The 22,077-nt window shown below is 37.6% G+C and overlaps 1 protein-coding gene across 1 annotated transcript in view; it reads left to right on the top strand.

Moving 5' to 3' along the window:
- SKAP2 (src kinase associated phosphoprotein 2) overlaps positions 1 to 22,077 on the top strand; it is a 76,566-nt gene that overhangs the window by 5,064 nt on the left and 49,425 nt on the right. Inside the window, exons 2-4 of the mRNA XM_024754980.1 lie at positions 6,606 to 6,730; positions 7,601 to 7,664; positions 8,021 to 8,158. Of these exons, the coding sequence (XP_024610748.1) occupies positions 6,653 to 6,730; positions 7,601 to 7,664; positions 8,021 to 8,158 (280 nt within the window). The 5' untranslated portion in view covers positions 6,606 to 6,652. The remainder of the gene's footprint in view (positions 1 to 6,605; positions 6,731 to 7,600; positions 7,665 to 8,020; positions 8,159 to 22,077) is intronic.

Below are 22,077 nucleotides of genomic sequence, written 5' to 3'. Positions count from 1 at the left end.
CCCATGAAACAGTATGATATGCAGGAGCCGGCTCACTGGCACAGTGGGTGAGTGAGGGCTGGTGAGACTGGAAGAGGAGGCGCCAAGCTGGTAAATTCCCTGGTCAGGAGTTTGGCCTTTTTTGTCTAAGGGACAGTTAATGTTTCTAAGCATTGCAGGTAAGTAGATGGCATGACAAACTTTGGATGTTGGAAAGATCACGTTGACAGCTGTCAGAAGAAGGTAAGACTGGAGGCAAGATGTGTTTTGAAACTGAGAGTGCCTGGGAATCCAGAGAGTTGTTTAGCACCTTAAGTGCATGAAGGAGCCGCAGGTTATGTTTTTAGCCATTCTCACGTTGCATGACGTTGCATGGGTAGCAGCAGTGTCATTAATTCTGTAATTATTGTAGGAGGCCCTAGGAGGATAACATGTATAAGATATTCTCTGTATAATGTTTATCTTTTTTTTTTAATTTATTTATTTTATTTATGTATTTTTTGGCTGCATTGGGTCTTTGTTGCTGCGTGCGGGTTTCTCTAGTTGCGACGAGCGGGGGCTGCTCTTAGTTGCGGTGCGCGGGCATCTCATTGCGGTGGCTTCTCTTGTTGTGCAGCACAGGCTCTAGGCACGCAGGGCTCAGTAGTTGTGGCTCGTGGGCTCTAGAGCGCAGGCTTAGTAGTTGTGGTGCACGGGCTTAGTTGCTCTGCGGCATGTGGGATCTTCCTGGACCAGGGCTCGAACCCGTGTCCCCTGCATTGGCAGTCAGATTCTTAACCACTGTGCCACCAGGGAAGCCCCTGTGTAATGTTTATCTTAACAATAGCTGTATGTATAGTCTAATAGACCATATCATAATTATTATCTGAATTTCAGTTGTGGGAGAAAACAGTAGGTATAGCCAAAAAAACTAGAAACATGGTTTTAAATTCTGGTCTACGAGAAATTTAATTTCTTGTAATTTATTTATTCTCCATTCACAGCTACCTCATACTACACTGTTTTTTAAATCAAGTTTATTCCTATGGTTGAAAGTATGTGGCGGTATACAAAAACCACTTGGTTCTTATGCTTGCAGTGTACTTTTTTTTTTTGGCCGCTGTGTTTTGCAGGATCTTAGTTCCCTGACTGGGGATTGAACCCAGGCTTTTGATATGTGGGATCTTCCCGGACCGGGACACGAACCCGTGTCCCCTGCATCAGCAGGCGGACTCTCAACCACTGTGCCACCAGGGAAGCCCTGAGCGAAACTTTTAATTCTAACTAAAGCGCTTCCCTTTGGACCCATACGTATTGCCTATGTTTGTTATTCAGGGCCCTTTGGGGCCCTTAAGTAATAAATATATATGGCATACAGTATTTTTCACTTAAAATAGTAATAATTTGATATTTCCTCATGGTATAACTTGGAACACTGGAAGTATATTTCAAGTGACAGAATTAGCATTGGCAGCTATATTTCTGTGAGCTATATAAACAAGGAAAACGTTCATGTGTCTTTAACTGAGGGCTTAGAACAACTTACTAGTCAGTTGGATAAAGTTTAGTGGGAGGTTTAGTATTAACGGGCATGTTTCCCTCTTTCTTACTAGTGAGCATTAATACTTATGGAAATAGCATGAGTTATTCACTAAGAGGGAAAGGCCTTTTTAAATATAAGAAGCAGATATTATCAAAAATTTCTGAACACATTTCATATCTTTCTGTTTGCTAGTCATGTGTACCAAATTAGCATTATTGGTTTAAACAAGAGAAACCAACTTTGTTTATACAGGAAAGGAAATTATTGGGAGAATATCAACTCTCAGACAGATTTGATGGGAAGGCTAAACAACCAGGCTCGGAAAGGCAGTCAAGGACTAAGGGAGGTGAGGTGGCTGGAACTTCAGCCCAATCCACACCTCCAGGGACAGTCTGACTGGGACACACTGGTGACCCTGCCAAGCCAGGACTCGTGATGTTGTGTGCACTGCCACCAATCAGTGAATGCCACTGCTAACAGAAGTGGATTCTGAGCTCTCCCCTGATTCTTTTGTTTTTCAGTTCAGATTTAGGTCCCAGGCTGGAGCATCTACTTGACTTATCTGGAACAGGGAAAATCTAAACCTCCCTCCAGCTTCTGTGGTGGGAAGTTGGCTCTGCCCCCTGATGATCTCAGGACTATGAGATGCTGGGGATCCTCAAATGACAAATGCTCACAACTCATAGGGATACTAAATGATTTAGAATTATTTAATTGCTATATTTATACTGTATTTTGAATGATATGAGAGTGGTTGGTGTTTTAAGCATATTTTCTGAGAGCCAGCAAAAAAGAGAAAAAGCAAGCATATTTGCAATGAAACGAGGACTGACTGGGTTTTGGAAGATGGCAGTGGGGTGGAGGGAGAGAATGTGGTGTCAGTTGATGAAGAAAAGGGAGAAATGAAGAATGATGCTCAATTTTCTGGTTTGGGGGCTTCAATTAATGGAGGTACTGCTTATTGAGAAGGAGGACACGACAAGAAAGATCACAAGTAGAGTGGGAGTGGGGATAAGATGATCTCCATTGTGGGCAAGTTATATTCATTGTGCCTATAGGACATTCAAGAGATGAAACATGTATAGTGAGCAGGTGAAGATTTGGATATTGGGCTTCCCTGGTGGCACAGTGGTTGAGAGTCCACCTGCCGATGCAGGGGACACGGGTTCGTGTCCCGGTCTGGGAAGATCCCACATGCCGCGGAGCGGCTAGGCCTGTGAGCCATGGCCGCTGAGCCTGTGCGTCTGGAGCCTGTGCTCCGCAGCGGGAGAGGCCACGACAGTGAGAGAGAGGCCCGCGTACTGCAAAAAAAAAACAGATATGGATATTAAGTTCTGAAGCTGGACTGAAAATAGAGAACTATGAGTCACAAGCATATTGATAGGAATTTAATCCCTGGGATTGGATGAGGTTGCCCAGTGAAAACTGTACAGCAGGAGAAGAACAGGATTTAGAGCATAACCCATCATGGCTGTTTAAGAGATAGGCAAAGGTACCGGAGCCCATAAAGCAAGCTGAGAAAGTTGGGCCCAAGTTGCAGGAGGAAATGCAAGCTATAACGCTTATCATCTCTACTGAGACTTCATAAATTACATGTTCTAAAACAGTGGTTTTTCAAACGTTAGTGTGTATCAAAATCACCTGGGGTGTTTGCTAAAACCTTAGTTTCGTGGACTCACCCCCGGGGAATCCTATACAGCAAGTTCAGAGTGGTAGCCATTTCTCTGTTTTTAACAGACATCCAAGATGATTCTAACATAGGTGATTCTTGAAATACACTTTGAGAAACACCTTTCTAGGAGACAATGTGAAATGGTTGAAAAAGCAAGGTTTTAGAATCAGACTTACATTAGGGTCCTGGCTTTTACTACTTTGGTTGTGTGGCTGTAAGCAAGTTGTATAAGTTTTCTTTTTCCCCATCAGTGCTGGGGATATAATAAATAACCTTCTTTGTCTTAGAATTATTACAAGGTATATATGAGATTGCTGTATTAAATTTCTGGCATATAGAAGGAGTTCAGCAAATAAGATCTGTCTTTTTGGGCTTCCCTGGTGGCGCAGTGGTTAAGAATCCATCTGCCAATGCAGGGCACACAGGTTCGAGCCCTGGTCCAGGAAGATCCCACATGCTGCAGAGCAACTAAGTCGGTGCGCCACAACTACTGAAGCCCACGCACCTAGAGCCGGTGCTCTGCATTTTTAGAAAAAGAAAAAAAGAAAGATCTGTCTTTTTGGCACTTAAAACCCCCAGAACACAGCTGTAAACCTAAAGCCAGTGAAAAAGTAGGAGGAAATAGCATCATTAACCTCATACATTTTGTTTTGTAAGAGATCAGAGCCAACTGCTTCTTACCTCAAACCTACTGAATTAGAATTGTGTAAAATTAAGTAACTGATTTAATAGATTTCATTATCTAGTTTCTCCTGGCAGCCTTCAGTGCTGTAGACATTAAATTCGAACAGCATTGATATAGGCAAGGTTAAAGTGTGAAATAGAAGCTGAGGAAAATGTAATAGAGGGACAGACACCTCAAAAATCCTGAGGGTATCAACGTGTTGTAATATACTATAAAAACTAATACTCAGATTAATACTACTCGATCAAGAAAAAGTTAAATTACGTTTAACAGAATTGTTTGAAAAGTCAGGGAAGTATATGTTTCAGAATGATTTCAGTTATAAAAACCAACATTTTAGAGAGTTTGGGCACTTAAAACTCCGGACGCGCAGGCTCAGCGGCCATGGCTCACGGGCCCAGCCGCTCCGCGGCGTGTGGGATCTTCCCGGACCAGGGCACGAACCCATGTCCCCTGCATCGGCAGGTGGACTCTCAACCACTGCCCATGGCATGTACCTATTTTTAAGTCAACAAGTGTCTTTGAAACTACCCCAGAAAGCACTGTCAAACTAGCCTATATGTAAATTGCTATAGATTGCCATGTGATGCTAAGGTTTTCTCTTTCTTCTGGGCCTTGAAGAGAAGCTAATGTAAATGGAGAAGAGCAGAGTCTTAGCATACCCATGTCTGCCCATTTTGTGTCGTGAACTTCCTGTCTCACGTTGGCTAATTGGAAATATGGCTACTTTATGGTTATGGATTTGCAAAAGCTACTGAGAGTTATGAATTTTTCTTTCCTCCAACTGGTCCTTGAATATCCTGTTTTTTTCCTGAGAAGTTTAAGGAAATCTCTCAAAAGTATCCTGTATGGCTTTGATATTTGCTTCCAACTACTTCCATTTTTTACTGTGAAAATTAAATCCTTTTGCAGTGTAGTGAATCACTGACTAATATTCCTGGAGCAATTATATCTGTACTGGGTGTGTGGGAAGGTGTGTGGGGTGTCTGTTTCAGTGGCAAAGGGGGAAAGGTCTGGTACAGTGTTACTAGCTTTTGTCTCACCATACCTATAATGCTCCTTTGTTTGTTTTAAGTGCTCAGCGTAAATTTGTTGAATGAGTGAATGAATGACTTAGTTTTCTTTGAGAATTTTAGAAGAACCAACAGTGCTTAACCATTATTATTTTAATACCTTTTCCCCAGTATTATTTTTTTGTTAGGTATTTTGCAAAATATGTTATGTGAGTACCAGTTCCATAAAATATTCTGTTAAAAAATGGTTCCACTGACAAATAATTTGGGGAAATGCTGCACACTAAATCTTTCTCATAGAAATTTGATCAAATATATTAAGGGCCTTATGAAGGCTGGGCTAACAAAACCTGCTTAACTTTGTTTAATTCAACATTTCCCAAACTTTTTTGATCATAGAAACCTGTTAATATCCCATAAACACACTTTGGGAAATGCTGCTCTGATTTTTATAGTTTTCATCTCATAGAGTTTATTGCAGACGTTTTCCACAAAGCAAACTTCAAATTTTGAATCTGAATTGTTTTTTCAATCATCCAAAGAGTTGTAAATTATGACTAAATATGATTAGAATGTCCAGATTTAAGTCAGAAATTACTAACTCAGATTTTTTGCCTTTAATGTTTTGAACCAGATATGATCTTGATGACCTTTTAAAAATGCCTGTAACTTCAGGCATTAAATTAGTACATTTAAGAAAAGGAGAAACATATTTTACAGGCACACTAAGCTGAGAGAGCCCTGCACCCCACGATGTGGAAGCATTTCTATATTTCCCCTGAGCTCAGTAAAAGAGACAGTTGTCCTCACTCATGATTTTAATATTGTATATTAATCTAGGAAGTAAACCTATAGCAGTGCCTCTTTTCTCTCAAAATTGTATAACTGGATAAAGTAGGAAAGACGACTAATTTTATTTTTAGTTTCAGTATTAAATCCTTTGTTTTATTCCTACTTCATTGTTTTTAAAGTAATATCTGACTAAAGCTGAAGTCATCTTTTCTTTTGACTTTCATCATATGGGATTCAAATGTGCTTTACTAGTTTAACTGTTCACTGACTGGTTAAGAAACCTACTTTTGTTTTGTTTTGGTAAGATATGCTTCTGTACTTGCTTTACCACTCCTCTCCATTCAAATACTTTGTTTTCCCCCTCACATCTTTTTATAATTAGCAGTTTTGTTTTGCTTTGCTTTTTAAATTTAGAGTTTGATTTGTACCAATTTAGGAGATTTAAAGAAAAAAAAAGTTGTGTTTTAGGGGCTTTTGCGGGGTGGGGAGGTTGGAAGGTGGTGATGAGAGGAGATAGTAGTAAATAAAAGCCCAGCAAGCTTTCAACTAGATGGGTTTTCCCACTGGCTTACCAAACCTGAAAGAGCCACGGATTTGTATTGGGTTTGTCTAGCAAGTTCTAAGTTCCAATTCTTGGATTTTCCCTACATGAAATTTGTCATATTTCCATACTTCCTTCTGAATAAGACCGTTATCTGCAGACCTCTTCTTTTGGTTCCCTTAGATGTCCTTTTTAAAACCAACCATTCCAAGTAACTCTGTAATTTTAGAATTAAAAGTAATACCTAGAAATGTTACTTAAATATTATACTGTGAAAGCAATATGACCAAAAAATATTCTCTCCAAATATTTATCAAAAAAATCTAAATAAAAGCTAATCAACTGGATATTTATATTCACTATAGTAAATGAAATTCTAACTTTCGTTTTATCTTCAACAGACAAACAACAAAAAGGTGAATTTGCAATAGAAGGCTACAATGTCAGAATGAATAACACTCTTAGGAAGGATGGAAAGAAAGATTGCTGTTTTGAAATCTCTGCTCCTGATAAACGTATCTATCAGGTTGGAGTTTTTATGATGCCTTGAAATTAAGTTGATAAAACTTCCTGATTTCATTTTTAAAGACATTAACATTTTGTTCAAACAACTCTTTCTGACGTGTTAATAATAATAAAAAATACTGGGTTTTATACATTAAACATTTGTATAAAGGGAAATCAAGTTTTTAAAAAATTCCAGGTTAGTTCAAGTGATATCTTCTTGAGAGAACAGGAGATATGTAATTTATCAATTACTTCACATGTTGCGTTTTATGTCTATTTTAATGGAACTGTGTGATTTCTTAAAAGGATTACATGGCAGAAAGAATAAAATTATCAAAAGAAAAATATCAGAATGTTCATGCATATTGTATTGCTTAGGCTTGTGGGAGAAAAGGAAGGCCAAAGCACACATCAGCTCTGCAATTCAAGAGCTATCAGCCAGCATCAATATGGAACGCATGTTTAATAAGTTTCAAATATCTGAGATTGCAGTTGAAAGCCAGTTAATTAAGTTGTCAGGTAGTGTGTTGGAATCGGGCAAGAACATTTTTAAGAAAGCTGTACCCAGCAGTCTAAAGAAATTCATGGGTGTCTTCTAATTGTCAAGGGCAAATTTTGTTCATCAGTTCTGTCTTTGACATTGATGAAGAGAAGCAGCTTTTTTTCCTGCACAGCTGCCAGCTGCTGATCACAGTTTCAAATCCATCATCCTCTGCTTCGATTACGTAAATTTGTCAAAATTAACTGTACATTATAAGAAGCATCCTTGCAAGGAAAGTAGTACTAGACATGAAGAGAATTACTAATGGTCTTAAAGAAATGGAAAGAATGCAACATATACCTTTCATTACGGTGGTGATTTTTATTGCTATCGTTTGTTTTTTATTAGTTCACAGCAGCTTCTCCCAAAGATGCCGAAGAATGGGTACAGCAACTGAACTTTGTATTACAAGGTAAGAGCAATCAATTGAACAAGTTATTACAGTCTTTAAGTACTGAATAACTGAATAAGTTGGAGTTTCACACAAAGAAACTTATTGACTTCTGTGAGAAATGACTAAAAGAACATGACTGGTATTAATACATACCATTTGCTTCAGATTAATAAAAGCATCTTTTCTGCAAGTACCATATGGCAACTTTGAAATTCACATATTTACACCACAATCAGTTGTTTTAAATGTTTAAGTTAAGGATATAGCATATAACAATATTGCGACTTTGTAGGGCTGCATCAATTTAGGTAATAGGGTTTTGAAAACCTCTTTTGCATTCTTGAAAATTCTGCTTCCTGAAACATGTTTTGTAGATATGGGGTCTGATGTTATTCCTGAGGATGACGATGAAAGAGGAGACTTATATGATGATGTTGATCATCCTCTACCAGTCAGCAGTTCACCAGCAAGCAGCCAGCCAATTGATGATGAAATTTATGAAGAACTTCCAGGTATTTATTTATGGTGATTCACTTAAGGATTTTAGGGATTTTTTTTAATGTCATATATCATCAAGAGAAGAAAATGATGAGCTATTAAAAACAAGGACAAAGAAAATCTTCAAAGCTGTTTTACGAAAAGGGCTCTGCTTGAGGTATTTCAAGTGAGTGGATATACTTTTGTGAAAAGTGAATGGAATGTTAAAATGAAGCAGATACAGTCCTATTCTCATGGGACTTTTGGCTCATTAACATTGTTTATGCTACATAATTTTTTAATTAAAAAATTGACTTGCCTTACAGTTTTTTCCAGCAACTCACACATCATTTTTTATTTATACATCTTGGAACTTCCATTAACCAGAAGTTCTGTGCACACCCCATATGTCAACAACTTCTGCCTCATATATTCCTCCTTGCTGTAGTGTATTGCATTGTCTTGGAAGAATATTGTTGAACTATAAACAAAGGCCTTTTGAGGCTTGAAGTTTTCGTACTTGATATTTTATCATTCTGCATTTTCAGGCATGGTTTAGTGTTTATATGCCTCAGTATCTGTTATGTAACATAAATTTAATTGTCTATTAGCTCTTTGGCTTGTAATTTTGAGGGTCAACCTAAAGCAGAAGGAACATTTAGGGAATTATTACGTTACTACTACTCTAGGTTGAAATGAGCCTTTTTCTGGTTATTAAAAAAATCAGCCATTAGAGAAAGAAAAAGGATTATAAGTAATATGTGTGATATTTAACTGACATCTCATATAGAAAGGCTATTTTTCTTTGAATAGAACAATTTAACAACAGTATAAACCTTTACAAATGATTTAACAATACCTAAAGTGTTCAAAATTAACATACAAATGTGATGTTCGGTGTAGTAAGCAGAGCATAGTAACTAGCACATGGACTTTAGAGTCAAAAGGTTTAAATTCTGACTATACCATTTACTAGCTCAGTGACCTTAAAAGTCAATTTTGTCATCTATAAAATAATGATAATTTCATAAGGGGGGTGGTAGTAAATGACATCATGGATCTACAGCCCTCAGCACAGTGCTTGAGTCATAGCACACCCACAATAAATTGTCACATCATCATTATTATTTTCATTATTATATCTGGTAAATTCTGCACATGCTTATATGGAGTTATAATAATGGCTTTCTGACCAAGTAAGAATTAATGATTGTAATGGGATTATAAATCCAAGATATTTAAAAAATTACTCAAAATATGCATCTACATATTCTTTTTTTTTTTAACATCTTTATTGGAGTATAATTGTTTTACAATGTTGTGTTAGTTTCTGCTATATAACAAAGTGAATCAGCTATACATATACATATACATATATCCCCATACCTCCTCCCTTTTGCATCTCCCTCCCACCCGCCTAATCCCACTCCTCTAGGTGGTCACAAAGCACCGAGCTGATCTCCCTGTGCTATGCGGCTGCTTCCCACTAGCTATCTATTTTACATTTGGTAGTGTATATGTATGTCCATGCCACTCTCTCACTTCGTCCCAGCTTACCCTTCCTCCTCCCCGTGTCCTCAAGTCCATTCTGTACATCTGCGTCTTTATTCCTGTCCTGTCCCTAGGTTCATCAGAACCTTTTTTTTTAGATTCCATATATATGTGTTAGCATACGGTATTTGTTTTTCTCTTTCTGACTTACTTCACTCTGTATGACAGACTCTAGGTCCATCCACCTCACTACAAATAACTTAATTTCATTTCTTTTTATGGCTGAGTAGTATTCTAGGAATACATCTTCTTTATTTTGTGGCCAAAACTTCCAAAACTATGTTGAATAATAGTGGTGAGAGTGGGCAACCTTGTCTTGTTCCTGATTTTAGAGGAAATGGTTTCAGTTTTTCACCATTGAGTCATAGCACACCCACAATAAATTGTCACATCATCATTATAATTTTCATTATTATATCTGGTAAATTCTGCAAGTGATTATATGGAGTTATAATAATGGTTTTCTGACCAAGTAAGAATTAATGATTGTAATGGGATTATAAATCTAAGATATTATAAAAATTACTCAAAATATGCATCTATATATTGTCTTTTACTACCCTACCAGAAGATGATTACTATAAAAGCATGATTTTGTGGGGAATGGTAATCTGCATATTTCTATTATTTTAATAGAACTATATGTTTGTAGCTCCTTCCTTTCTGATTTATCTCAAGGAAATGACATCTGCCATAGCCTTGGTTATCCTCAAGTAGGGAAGAATATTCTCTGACTGCTTGTCTTTAGTCACACCATACCACTAATACAGTTATTTTAGTCTTTATGTTCAGAAGAGCTTGTGAGAAAGTATACTGATGTAAAATGGAAGAGTGTAGTACCTTTAAATATGATATTACTGCAATATACACTTCATTCCTTTAAACCACTGCAGTGAATGGGTTACATTACAATTGCTGAATTGACTGTTAATTAAGTTCTGTGTTTCTTCAACTTGCTTATCCTCTCCCCGTCCCCCCAAATAAAAAATTGGTCAGGAATAAAGAGCACATATTTATAGCACTTTCATACTAAAGATCTAAGGAAGAGTGCCTGTAAGTAGCTTGAAATCTTAAAAATGTGAAACATCTTTTATTTTCTCTCACTACAGATGTTCTTCTTCATCACTTTTTTTGGCCTGGGGCCACATAATCATTGTAAATAACTGGTTACTCTTGAAGTAGTCTTACTTCTTTCTGTGGTACTGGAAGAAATCTAAGAGGCTCTGGTATTCCTTGCCCCTGCCTGGGATCCCAGTTGCTGTACAAAGTGATTGAGTTTGATAGAGCCTGCAACTGTGCCCCTGGGAAGGAAGCTGGTGTAGGCAGCTGTGGAATGTCTAGTTCTTCTTTCTTTCCCAGTGTAACCGAGAGCCACTTCAGTGTCTGCACAGTTCAGGGTGGTCGAGTTTGAGCCACCCACTAGAGAGGGGATTTTTTTTTTAGTGAAAACCCTGAAGTTGGCTCTTAGAGTTAGAGGTTTTGTTTGATTAAATATCTAAAACTAGAACAGCAACTTTTTTTCTTTCAGAAATGGTCTCTCAGGAGAAGGGTTAAGCTAATTGCTTTCACTTCTGTGAAATATGAATATAATTTTGAGAGGAGGTGAAAACAGTGGAAAAGCAGTGAACATACTTATAAACTGTTGTTATTTTTCCAGTTCTGTACAAATAACTGTATATCAGAAATCTTACTGGTTAAACTCCCAGAATTAATTAATACTATCATTTCAACACGATTTTCTGTCCATTACATGTAGTTGAAAATTAATCCTCTTAGTTGAAAGATGAAGCATAAAATGTGTTTGAAGAATAATCTAAGCATTCAACATGTTACTTTAAAGCACAAAGTTCTTTTTCTGAGAAAGCAGAGCTCTTACTCAAATAAATGTTTTTTTTGTTTGTTTGTTTGTTTTTGCGGTACGCGGGCCTCTCACTGCTGTGGCCTCTCCCGTTGCGGAGCACAGGCTCCGGACGCACAGGCTCAGCGGCCATGGCTCACGGGCCCAGCCGCTCCGCAGCATGTGGGATCTTCCCGGACCGGGGCACTAACTCGCGTCCCCTGCATCGGCAGGCGGACTGTCAACCACTGTGCCACCAGGGAAGTCCAAATAAATGTATTTTTAAAATGCGAAATAAACATGCAGTGTTTTAAGTCTCAAGAATAATAAGAAGAAAACATTGTTTAAAAATTGTATTATAAAATATCCCTTGAAAAATGTTTATAATTTTATAGGAGTGTAAATAGTTTCATTGTTTTTCAGTTAAAATATTCTAGCTATTACAGCAGCTTCTCTTTAATTTCTTGTTCATTAAATTTTAACTAACTTCACAAAAGAATAGGAATAAATTTGTAAGGTTCTTTGCATTTAGGGTATTTATACATATGTAGAGAAGAATTGAGACAATGCCATTTCTGGGGAATATTAAAGACATTTGGCTTTTCTTCAAATATCCTAATGCTTTGACATCTTTTATGTCTTAGTACCTATTAGCATAGGCCAGTCATGTTTGATTACGTGGTGATATTACTATTGCATATTTATGTTTGCAAAGCTAATATTTTGATCAAAGTGTGTTAAACTGTTTCATAACACAGTAATGGGTTCATTTGGCTTAGCACAAATTTCAGAAGTTATTGCTCATTTTTTCATTAGAAATACAGAAGAAGGTTTTTGTTTGAATTTGAATCTCGAAAGGGGAAAGCAATACTTGGGAAATTGCTGCAGAAACCAACCCAGCTTGCTCTTGTCTTCTAGTCACCATGTCACCTGTAAGTTTTTTTCTATAATGTCAGGAAATTCTGCAGAAATAACACAACAAAAAGATTTTTAAAGATGTAGGCTCAATAAAATCGGCCTAGTATCAAGAGTGGTAAATGCCTGTTCAGCCTATTAAATCTGTAGATTTCAGGGGAATTGCATTTGAAATTCTTCTGGCAAGTGGACAGGAGGAGAGAGGGTAGCATAAAATAGGACAATAAATTTCTAATCCCATTAACCTTTTTTTTAAAGTGTTAATTCATTCTTTTTTTTTTTAAATATTGTAATGATAGATTGAACTATTCCAAGCCAGAAAAGGACGTTTTTATTCTTTGGTCATTCAATTACATTTAAAATTTATTCAGTCCAACTATCTGCATCTAAAATGGCATATAAAGTAAATTGCAGCTATAAATTTTTTCCATGAAACTATTATATATATATATGTATATATATACCCATAAAAAAGAACAGTGCTTGAGTACTTAAATTTGAAGCAATCTCCAGCAAATGACATGAGAGCCAACTTAATCAATAAATAGTTACAACCCCCCCCAAAATACATTTTAGCTTTATTTTCTTGCTGAGCAATTATCACTCATATTACCAAGTTAATAAGATTATAGAAGACCCTGGAGTCTCTGGTATTAACATCATTCCTGATTTCACCAAATAATTTTTTTTCAGATTCCTTCTTTGGAATGCAATGGAAAGATGCCAGTTGACTTTCACAGAATCACCCATATTCAGCCTTTTAATATTGTTAGTCTAGGCAGCCTGCTGGCATTCCTTTTCCTTAAACTATGGTACTGAATTATAAAGTGTGGTGATATGGTATCCTGTTATATGGTACGATAGATAACTAGATTATCGTTTTTTGGATGGTTTCAGCTCTGAACTCTGCTGAGAAGGTTATCTGAAGTGATACAATATAAGGAAAACATCCATAAATTAGAGTCACCGCACACATCGAATTGTAGTTTTATCTTTGCTGAATATAAATGTGATTTTTTTTAGGGTTCTTCAATGTTGCCTCTTTCGTAATACAGCATGAAGCTTTGAGATATAATTTTGCTTGTCATGTTGCTTTTCTCTACTTGGCCGTTGGCATTGCAAACAAATTCTCTTCATTACAAGAGATAGTTTAATAGATATTAAAACCTGAAATACCTGTGTGCGTGCAAAACATATATTTCTAACTGTAGAGAGATAAACTAACCTATTTTTGCAACTTGGCGCTACCTCTGTGGTTCTCAACCACGGGAGATTTTGGCCCCCAGGGTACATTTAATGACTGAATTCCTGGAGGCATTTTTGGTTGCCCCAACTGGTTGTGTGTGTGTTTGTGTGTGTGTGTGTGTGTGTGTGTGTGTGTGTGTGTGTGTGTGTTGCAGGCATCTAGTGGGTAGGTGCCAGGGATGCTGCTAAACATCCTACAAAGCACAGGACGGCCACCACTACAAAGAATTATCTGCCCCAAAATGTCAGTAGTGCCAAGGTTGAGAAACTCTGTTATAGAGGTATAATAGATGGCTTTTGGTTTATCACCTTTTGTGTGTGTGTGTTCCAATAAAACTTTATTTACAAAGACAGGCACTCTTTGAGCTATAGTTTGCCAACCCCTGAACTTGCAGTTCTCTTCCATTTGCCTTCTGACCCATTTATATCCCGCACCTTTACAGTGCTTAGCATACAGAAGAAGCTGAATAATGATTGATTAAGCTAGTGAATTAGATGTGAGCAATAAAACCACCAGATTACAGTGTTAAAGGAGCAGAAACAAGAAGTTAATTACTAGGGGTGTAATGGTTAACGGACAAGAGAAAGAGACATTTGTTGGCAGCTTCATCGTTTGAGGTGAAGTCATTTGTGATTAGTCATCATCACAGACCTTGAACTGTGAAGGGACAAAGAATCACCAGTAGCAGTGAGATACAGAGCAAGACACTTGGCATCTGGGCCTCAATTTCCTTATTTATGAAATGAGGAGGTCATTTCCATCTTCAAGATAATATAGCAGATACATGGGTTTAAGGGAGTGAAACAGATCCGATCCAGATCCTGGCGATATGACTTGGGTTGTGGGACATTACAGCTCTCAGTTTCCTCCTCTATAACGAGGCTGATAAAATTCCTCCTTTAGAGAGTGATTAGGATGGTTTAGCGCAGGGTTTCTCAACCTCAGCACTGTTGACATTCTGGGCCAGAAAATTCTTTGTGTAGGGGCTGACTTGTGCATTGTAAAATGTTTAGCAGCATCCCTGGTCTACACCACTAGATGCTTGTAGCACCCCTATAAGGTGACAACCAAAAAAGCCTTTAGACATAGCCCAGGGTTTATCACCTTTTTATCTGTGTCTCTTGAGTTGTAAAAACCCATAACCCATGCTTTGTATGAGTTTATTTTTATGGACAGAACATAGGTTTTCTTATATAAGTAAAGCTAGGAAAATACAGAATGGCTCTATGTCATAAGGGACCAGCTAGACTTGTCTGTCACTGTTTACTTCAAGGGACTGAGGAGTCTTAGAGAAATGAGAAACCCATGAAAGATTTTTTAAAAAAAGATTAAAAAGAAAAAAAAGGAGGGAAGCATTTTCTCTATTTTAATGAGCTGTGATCTGTGAAGGGAGAGTCTTTTTTTAATATTGTAAATATGTGTCTTTCTTGTATAGACACTTGGCTTATACTATTCTGATAGGGTTGTTCATTTCAGGCTGAAGTGAAAGACCTATGGACGAAGGATTGGATCTTCTTAAAGGGAGTCAGACCACCTGGGAGAATGCAGGGCCAAGCAATTCCAAGGCCACCTGGAATTTGACAGGTGGCTTTAAGAGGAGAGGAAATCCAATAATGGAGTTTCTCTTCCTTTTGGGGCCTGGATTTTGAGGAGATTAATGGGCCTGAGATGGCAGGAAAAATGGTCTCTGCTCTTGAAGGTCAACAGGGAGTCCCTGAGGGGCCCTACTGGGGGGATCAGTGAAGATGCACTCACCTGAGGGTACGTCACACCATGCCACATCAGGTGGTTCTTTATTATTCTCCGCACATTTCCCTTTTGCTGTTTCTGAGTCTTAACTTTTAAATCTTTACTAACAAACAATAGATGCTCACTGGAAGAATCTTAAATATTGCTGATGGACATAAAGTTAATAAGTGAAAGTCATTCACCTTCTACTCTAAGTAAGCATTGTTAACAGTTTGATATAAAACTTTTGTCTTTTTTTAGCCCATTTACAAATATGCAGTGTTTATACTTAATAAAAAAAGAGATCCTTCTTTTCATTTACTTTCTTCTACCTTTTCTTTTAATTTCTTTCCTTTCATTTTCTTCCTGCTTCCTTATTACCTTCTTCCTTTTCTCATTCTGTTATTTTCCTCCCTTCCCTTTTCCATTTCCATTCTTTCTTTTCTTCCTTGCTTTTACTTCTTTCATTCCACAAATATTCTTGAGCACCTGTTATGTGGCAGGCATTGTACCTAGGTGCTAGAAATCCCTCTGCATTCTTACACAGGCCTTAAATGGGTGCAGCTACACCTTCCCTTTCTGGCCCAAGCCCCTTGACTTATGACTACATCCTTAATTCCCCATGTTTATTTATGTCGTATACATATATATATGTATATATACATATATGTATTATTCGTGTCTCATGACATGAGTTAGTTGTTTTTGCTTTTCTGATATATGAATCCTGTCTTCTGGCAGACGGTGTCAAAACTATCGTGACACCTTCTCTCAAGGCATCGTCCACTTCCCCTCTTCCTCTCCATCTGTCTCTTATCTACTGGCTCCTCTCCCTGACCCATACACACAGAATACCTTTCTCTGTATCCGTAACCAGTAAATTGTTGTGGTTGAGCAAGGATTTTGGAGGCAAACACACACTGCTTTGAATCCCAGTTCTGCTCCTCACTACGTACTTTAGCCAAAAGAAAAGTGAGCTTTTTTTTTTTTTTTTTTTTTTTGGTACGCGGGCCTCTCACTGTTGTGGCCTCTCCTGTTGCGGAGCACAGGCTCCGGACGCACAGGCTCAGCAGCCATGGCTCACGGGCCCAGCCGCTCCGCAGCATGGGGGATCTTCCCGGACTAGGGCACGAACCCGGGTCCCCTGCATCGGCAGGCAGACTCTCAATCACCGCGCCACCAGGGAAGCCCAAGCTTTTTTTTTTATTTTAAAAAGAGTTAACACTAAATTTAGCTTATAATTTTAAAAATTAGCTGGGGCAAGATGGAGATGTGGGGTAGTGCCAGTGTGCCAAGTGTTGTCTTATTCAGGAGGAAGGAGGAGAGAAATACTGAGTAATTGTAGTCTTTGTTAGGAAATGCATGTTAAAATTTCAGAGTAAGTACTAAATAAGTAGGAATGCAATCTTAGGGTTCCCAAAGCAGCAGAAGGGAAATAAAAGATGATCACAGAAAAAATTTTAAATACAAAAGAAGGCAGGAAGAAAGGAAAAGGAGCAAAGGGAAAATATAGTTTTATAAAAGCCCAAATATAAAAATAATTACAGTAAATGTAACTTGATTAAAATAATCTATTAAAAGACAGAAATTATCACATTGGAGTTTTAAAAAAAAATCTAGCCGCATTCTTAGAGGAGATAGTCCTGAAACTAAACCACATAGAAATTTTCAGAGTAAGGGAATGAAAATAGATATACCAGACAACCCTATTCAAAGAAAGCTACTATAGCAGTGTTAACATCAGATAATGTAGAATGTAAGGCATAAAGCCATAATAGGACTACAGAATGTCAGTATATAATAATAGTAAAAGAAGATAACGTTTAAGTGCATCTAACTATATAGCTTTGAAGCCTATAAAGAAAAAACTTATAAGACAAGTTTGACAAATCCTCAATCACTGTGGGAGATTTTCACATACCACTTTTAGAAACTGATAAACCAAGGAGGCAAAAAATTAGTAACTATATGGAAGATTTGAACCAAAAAAATTTTTTTAATTGATTTAATCTATCTAAAAACATATATGTTCTTTTCAGTGCACATAGAATATTCATGGAAATTGACTATAGTATATAAGTTCATAATTGAAATATCAACAAATTTCAATGAATCTATATCATACAGACTATGTTCCTTAACTACAATGAAATTTAGTTAGAACCCAGCACTAAAAAGATAGTTTAAAACACCCAAGCTCCTGTTTGGAGCTAAAAAATAAATTTCTGAATAGCTCATGAGTTAAAAGAAGAAATCACAAAGGAAATTACAAAATATGTAGTTCTGAAAGACAATGACAATAGTACAGATAAAAACTTGTGGCATGGTACTTTGAACCATATCTAGAGAGATATGGTGAGGAATAAGATAAATGAGAAAATTAATCCCTAATGAACTTGAGATGAGAACAATTTGAAAAAAAGACTATAAAATAAATACATTTAAAAGATTAAAAAGATAAAGGAAAGAACAGAAGCTTTAACAAGAGAAAAAGATCCTATGGAAAAAGGACCAGATTTCTTTTTTAATGAACCAAATAGAATCACTAGAAATTATTGATGCTTTGGAGTATTTAACCACCAAATTCTAAAATTTCAGACTCACATATTTATGTTTACATTGCCTATGGAACCATTAGAATACGTATTAAAAATTATGAACCAGAAGGTAAGCAAATGTCAACCACTCTAGTCATATTAAAATGCTAACATTTAGGGCTTCCCTGGTGGCGCAGTGGTTGAGAGTCTGCCTGCCGATGCAGGGGACACGGGTTCGTGCCCCGGTCCGGGAAGATCCCACATGCTGCGGAGCGGCTAGGCCCGTGAGCCATGGCCGCTGAGCCTGTGCGTCCGGAGCCTGTGCACCACAACGGGAGACGCCACAACAGTGAGAGGCCCGTGTACCAAAAAAAAAAAAAAAAAGAAAGAAAAAATGTTAACATTTATAAAGCAAGGAGAAAAATCACACTAATGGAGCTGGGCTATTAAGACTTTTCTGTGAACCTTGCTTGAAGAATCCTAAAAGTGTGTCAGAAGGTCAGGTATTCACACTATAGGTTTTGTATCTATACATAAGTGAGTACTTTACCTTTTAACATCGAGAAATCTCAATAATTATTTTCAAGGCATAGCTTCTCATCACCTTTGTATCAGACTTTTTAACTGGAGTCTTCATTCTGCCGATATGATTTGCCTCCCATGTAGAGTATAAACAGATCAGAGCCCGCTTTTGTTTTTAATTCTTCTATGCTTTCATCAGATAGAATATGATAAAGTTTGTTGTAGCTTCACAGAAAGTCATTTACTTCTTTAGGTCCCCCCTGCAAATCTCTCTCTCTCTCTGTCTCTCTCTCTCTCACACACACACACACACACACACGCACATGAGTCTACCTACATGAACATACATCTATAGGACAGTCTGCAGCAGGAGAGCATCAAGCTTCACTATTTTTGCAGATAGATCAGCTGGGAATATTAGCTTCCTAAGAGTCTTCAAGCTGCTTAGTTTAAAGCAGTGATTAATAAGAATGGACAGGTTCAACAAAATGTCAGTGGTAAATATAAGTACTCTTCATATCTGACCTCAGCAAGTGCTACAGCTGAGCAATGAAAAGCCAAAGTGGGGGAAAAAATCCAGTCCAACTTAATTAAGCTCAAGTGAAATTTGACCTTGATTTTGTTTCAAATAAAACATTCTTCTATAGATTTGTCGCTCTTTATTAGAACTTCTTTAGAATTCTTACGAAGTGACAACTCCTTATACCTACTTATCCGTTAGTCCCTTTGTCCCCTATTACAGGAGTTGAGATGGGGTGGGAAATTTTTCTCATAGACGGGTAAGAAAATTCATTTGCAGAGTGGTATTTTGGAGCTCTCATTGGAACCAGATCCCAAATCTCCTGCCTCCTCATCTGGGCCTCTTTCCACATTCCTGATCACAGCTCAAGGAGCCACAGCTTAACTTTGCTTCTTTCTCTTTTGCATAAAAATTCTTGGGAGAGCTCTCTTTGGTCTCTGTCTCCGTTATCTCTTCACCAGCTCGCTCCTAAGCCCTGGCAATTTGATTTTCTCTCCTGATGCCTTACCTAAAACAGCTCCCTCAGAGTCACCAGTCTCTCCCAGTTGTCAGTCTCTATTCTCAAATTCATTACTGGAAATTTTGTTTTACTGGACACCCTTTTCTTTTGGAAACTGTCTCCTTCTTTGGCCTTTCCCATTTTTAGTTGTTACATAGTTGTAATATTTATAAATAAGCATCTTGGCCCTGTTTTAGATTTCTTCATTTCCTCATGCTTGCTGATTGTTTCAGATTGTTTTCCTATTTACCCTTAATTTCTTTAATGATAGAGCTTTTGGTTTCTACGTTATCTTTTCTTATTTTCTCATTATATGTTCTTATTATTATGCATCTAATTAATTGATTGAAAAAAATATTTTTTGAAAACCTATTACATGCTAGATTCTGTTCTAGCTGTTGGGAGTTTAGGCGTAAAAAGGACAGATCATAGTAAGTGCTACAAAGATAAGTGGATGATGGGAAAAGAGCGACTATTTTATACTCTGTGGTCAAGGAAGAGGTGACATTTAAACTGAAACCTCTTGACTAAAACTGGTACATAAATGCAAAAGGCCAAATGAAGCACCTTCTAGGCACAGGGGACACCGAGTGCCAAGGCCCTGAGGCTGGAGAATGCTGAGGTGTTCAGGAACCAGAAAGGAGGGCCAAAGGTAGCCAATTGGAGAGCTAGGCAAAAGCCAGGTCAAGCAGGACCTCTGCAGGCCAGAAGTGATGTTTAATACAGTCTTGGGTGCACAAATGACACCTGAAAAATGTGTGCTGAGTTACTAAAGTGAGGCTGACGTGTTTAGTTATGTGAGGTTGCCCATGTACATCAAAAGCTGTTCAATGGTCCTGTGTGATGAAAAATTGGGATTTGAAACCTCTTCCTCTCTTTACACTCTCTCCCTGGGCAACTTTGTGCCTTCAAGTATGATTACATGTACAGGCATATGGTTGGAGCAAAGTAAAACATCTTCACTCAGTAGCTAGTGATTCTGCCTCTAAAACCTCATCCATCGCCAGCTCTCTACTCACTCAGGCTTTGATGATTTCTTACCTGCAACATTACAAGAGCTCCTAAGTGCTCTGCCTACTTCCTGTGTGTGTGTCTCTCCCTCATCAAACAACCCAACAATCTCTTCTACACACTGCCAGCAGATTGATCTTCCTAAAACACAGCATAGTCAAATTCATCCCTTGCTCAATAACCTTTATGGGTCTCCATAAACCCTTCCATGATCTGACTCACATTTACCTTTCCAGGCACATTTGTGCCGCTTAGACCCCTTATGCTCCAGACAGACTGAACTCGTAACCACTCTTTATTCCTTCTCTGTGCTTCACCTCAGTGCCTTCCTCACTTACATTGTACTAGGTGCCTATGTTGATCTAATGAGTAATTAAGGGACAAAAATTCGGTCAAATAGCATGTAAATAAAACTTTTGGTTGATTGTTTTTCATTTTTCTATCCATAAAGTTCACAATCAGCTCTAACATATTTTCTAATATATTGCATTATCTGCAAGATACAGAGTGGATACTGAGATGATGAATAGCCCTTGTCCTCAAATATGCTTTAATTTAATCAGAGAAATGGGTATATGAATATCTAACTATAGAAAAACCCCAAACTAAACATATATAGATAGAAAGATCTATCAACATTATCTATCTGTCTATCTATCCATCTATCTATCCCACACTTATACCAATCCCAAAGTCCAGTAGTATTACTGTATACCTTGTCCATATTTTCCCTATCCACACTTATGTAGAACCTTTATAGTCACCCATCAGGAACAATGAAAATACCTTTGTTGATTCTGTATATTCCTTACACCATTGTATTGTATTGGTTTAAATAGTGTTTTCTCTAAACCTGTTTAGGTGAATCATTTACGGTTATTCCATTATAAACAATTAAAATACCCTTGAAGTTTACGTGTATCTATTGGGCACAGTACAGTATTTTTATAGGTAGAGAATGGTATATTACTAAACACATGTCCTCTACCATTCTGAGTGTTATCACTTTTATCAGCAATATCTCATCTGATGTTGAGACTATATATATATATAAAAGAATTCAAAACCTCCTGTATAGCTGATTAATACTTTTTCATTTAATGGGGAAAATATTTTCAAGAAAAACAGAATTCAGAAGTTGAATAGCTCTCTACTGCCTATAGGATAAAGACCAAGCACCATACTTTGGCATCAAAGGTCTTCTACATGCTGACTGAAACATTCTAGTTCAGTCCCTAATGCACTGCACCAACTCTCCAATTTCAACAAACTGACTTTTACTCTTCATTCTCCCCAAACATCGGCTACTTTTCCAGCCTCACATTTTTGTTCATATACTCCATCTCTATGGAGTACTCTCAGTTCAGTTCCTAACCAGTTCCCTCCTACTTTCCAGGCCCACATCAGATCCCATCCCCCCAGAAAGCCTCTTCTGCCCATCTCAGCCTGAAGTGACCTCTGCTTCTCTGAACTTCTGTAGCACCATATATTTGAAAATTAATGACACACAGCTTGGTGACATTTTTATGTTGTTATCTACTGTTCTATAAATCTTATATTCATATTTTACTTTTCATGGGATTAGTTA

The sequence above is a fragment of the Neophocaena asiaeorientalis genome, unplaced genomic scaffold (genome assembly GCF_003031525.2).
Source record: "Neophocaena asiaeorientalis asiaeorientalis breed wild unplaced genomic scaffold, Neophocaena_asiaeorientalis_V1.1 scaffold36, whole genome shotgun sequence".
Lineage (NCBI taxonomy): Eukaryota > Metazoa > Chordata > Mammalia > Artiodactyla > Phocoenidae > Neophocaena > Neophocaena asiaeorientalis.
Note: the sequence above shows the minus strand (reverse complement) of the source record. Positions and strands in the feature narration are given on the sequence as shown.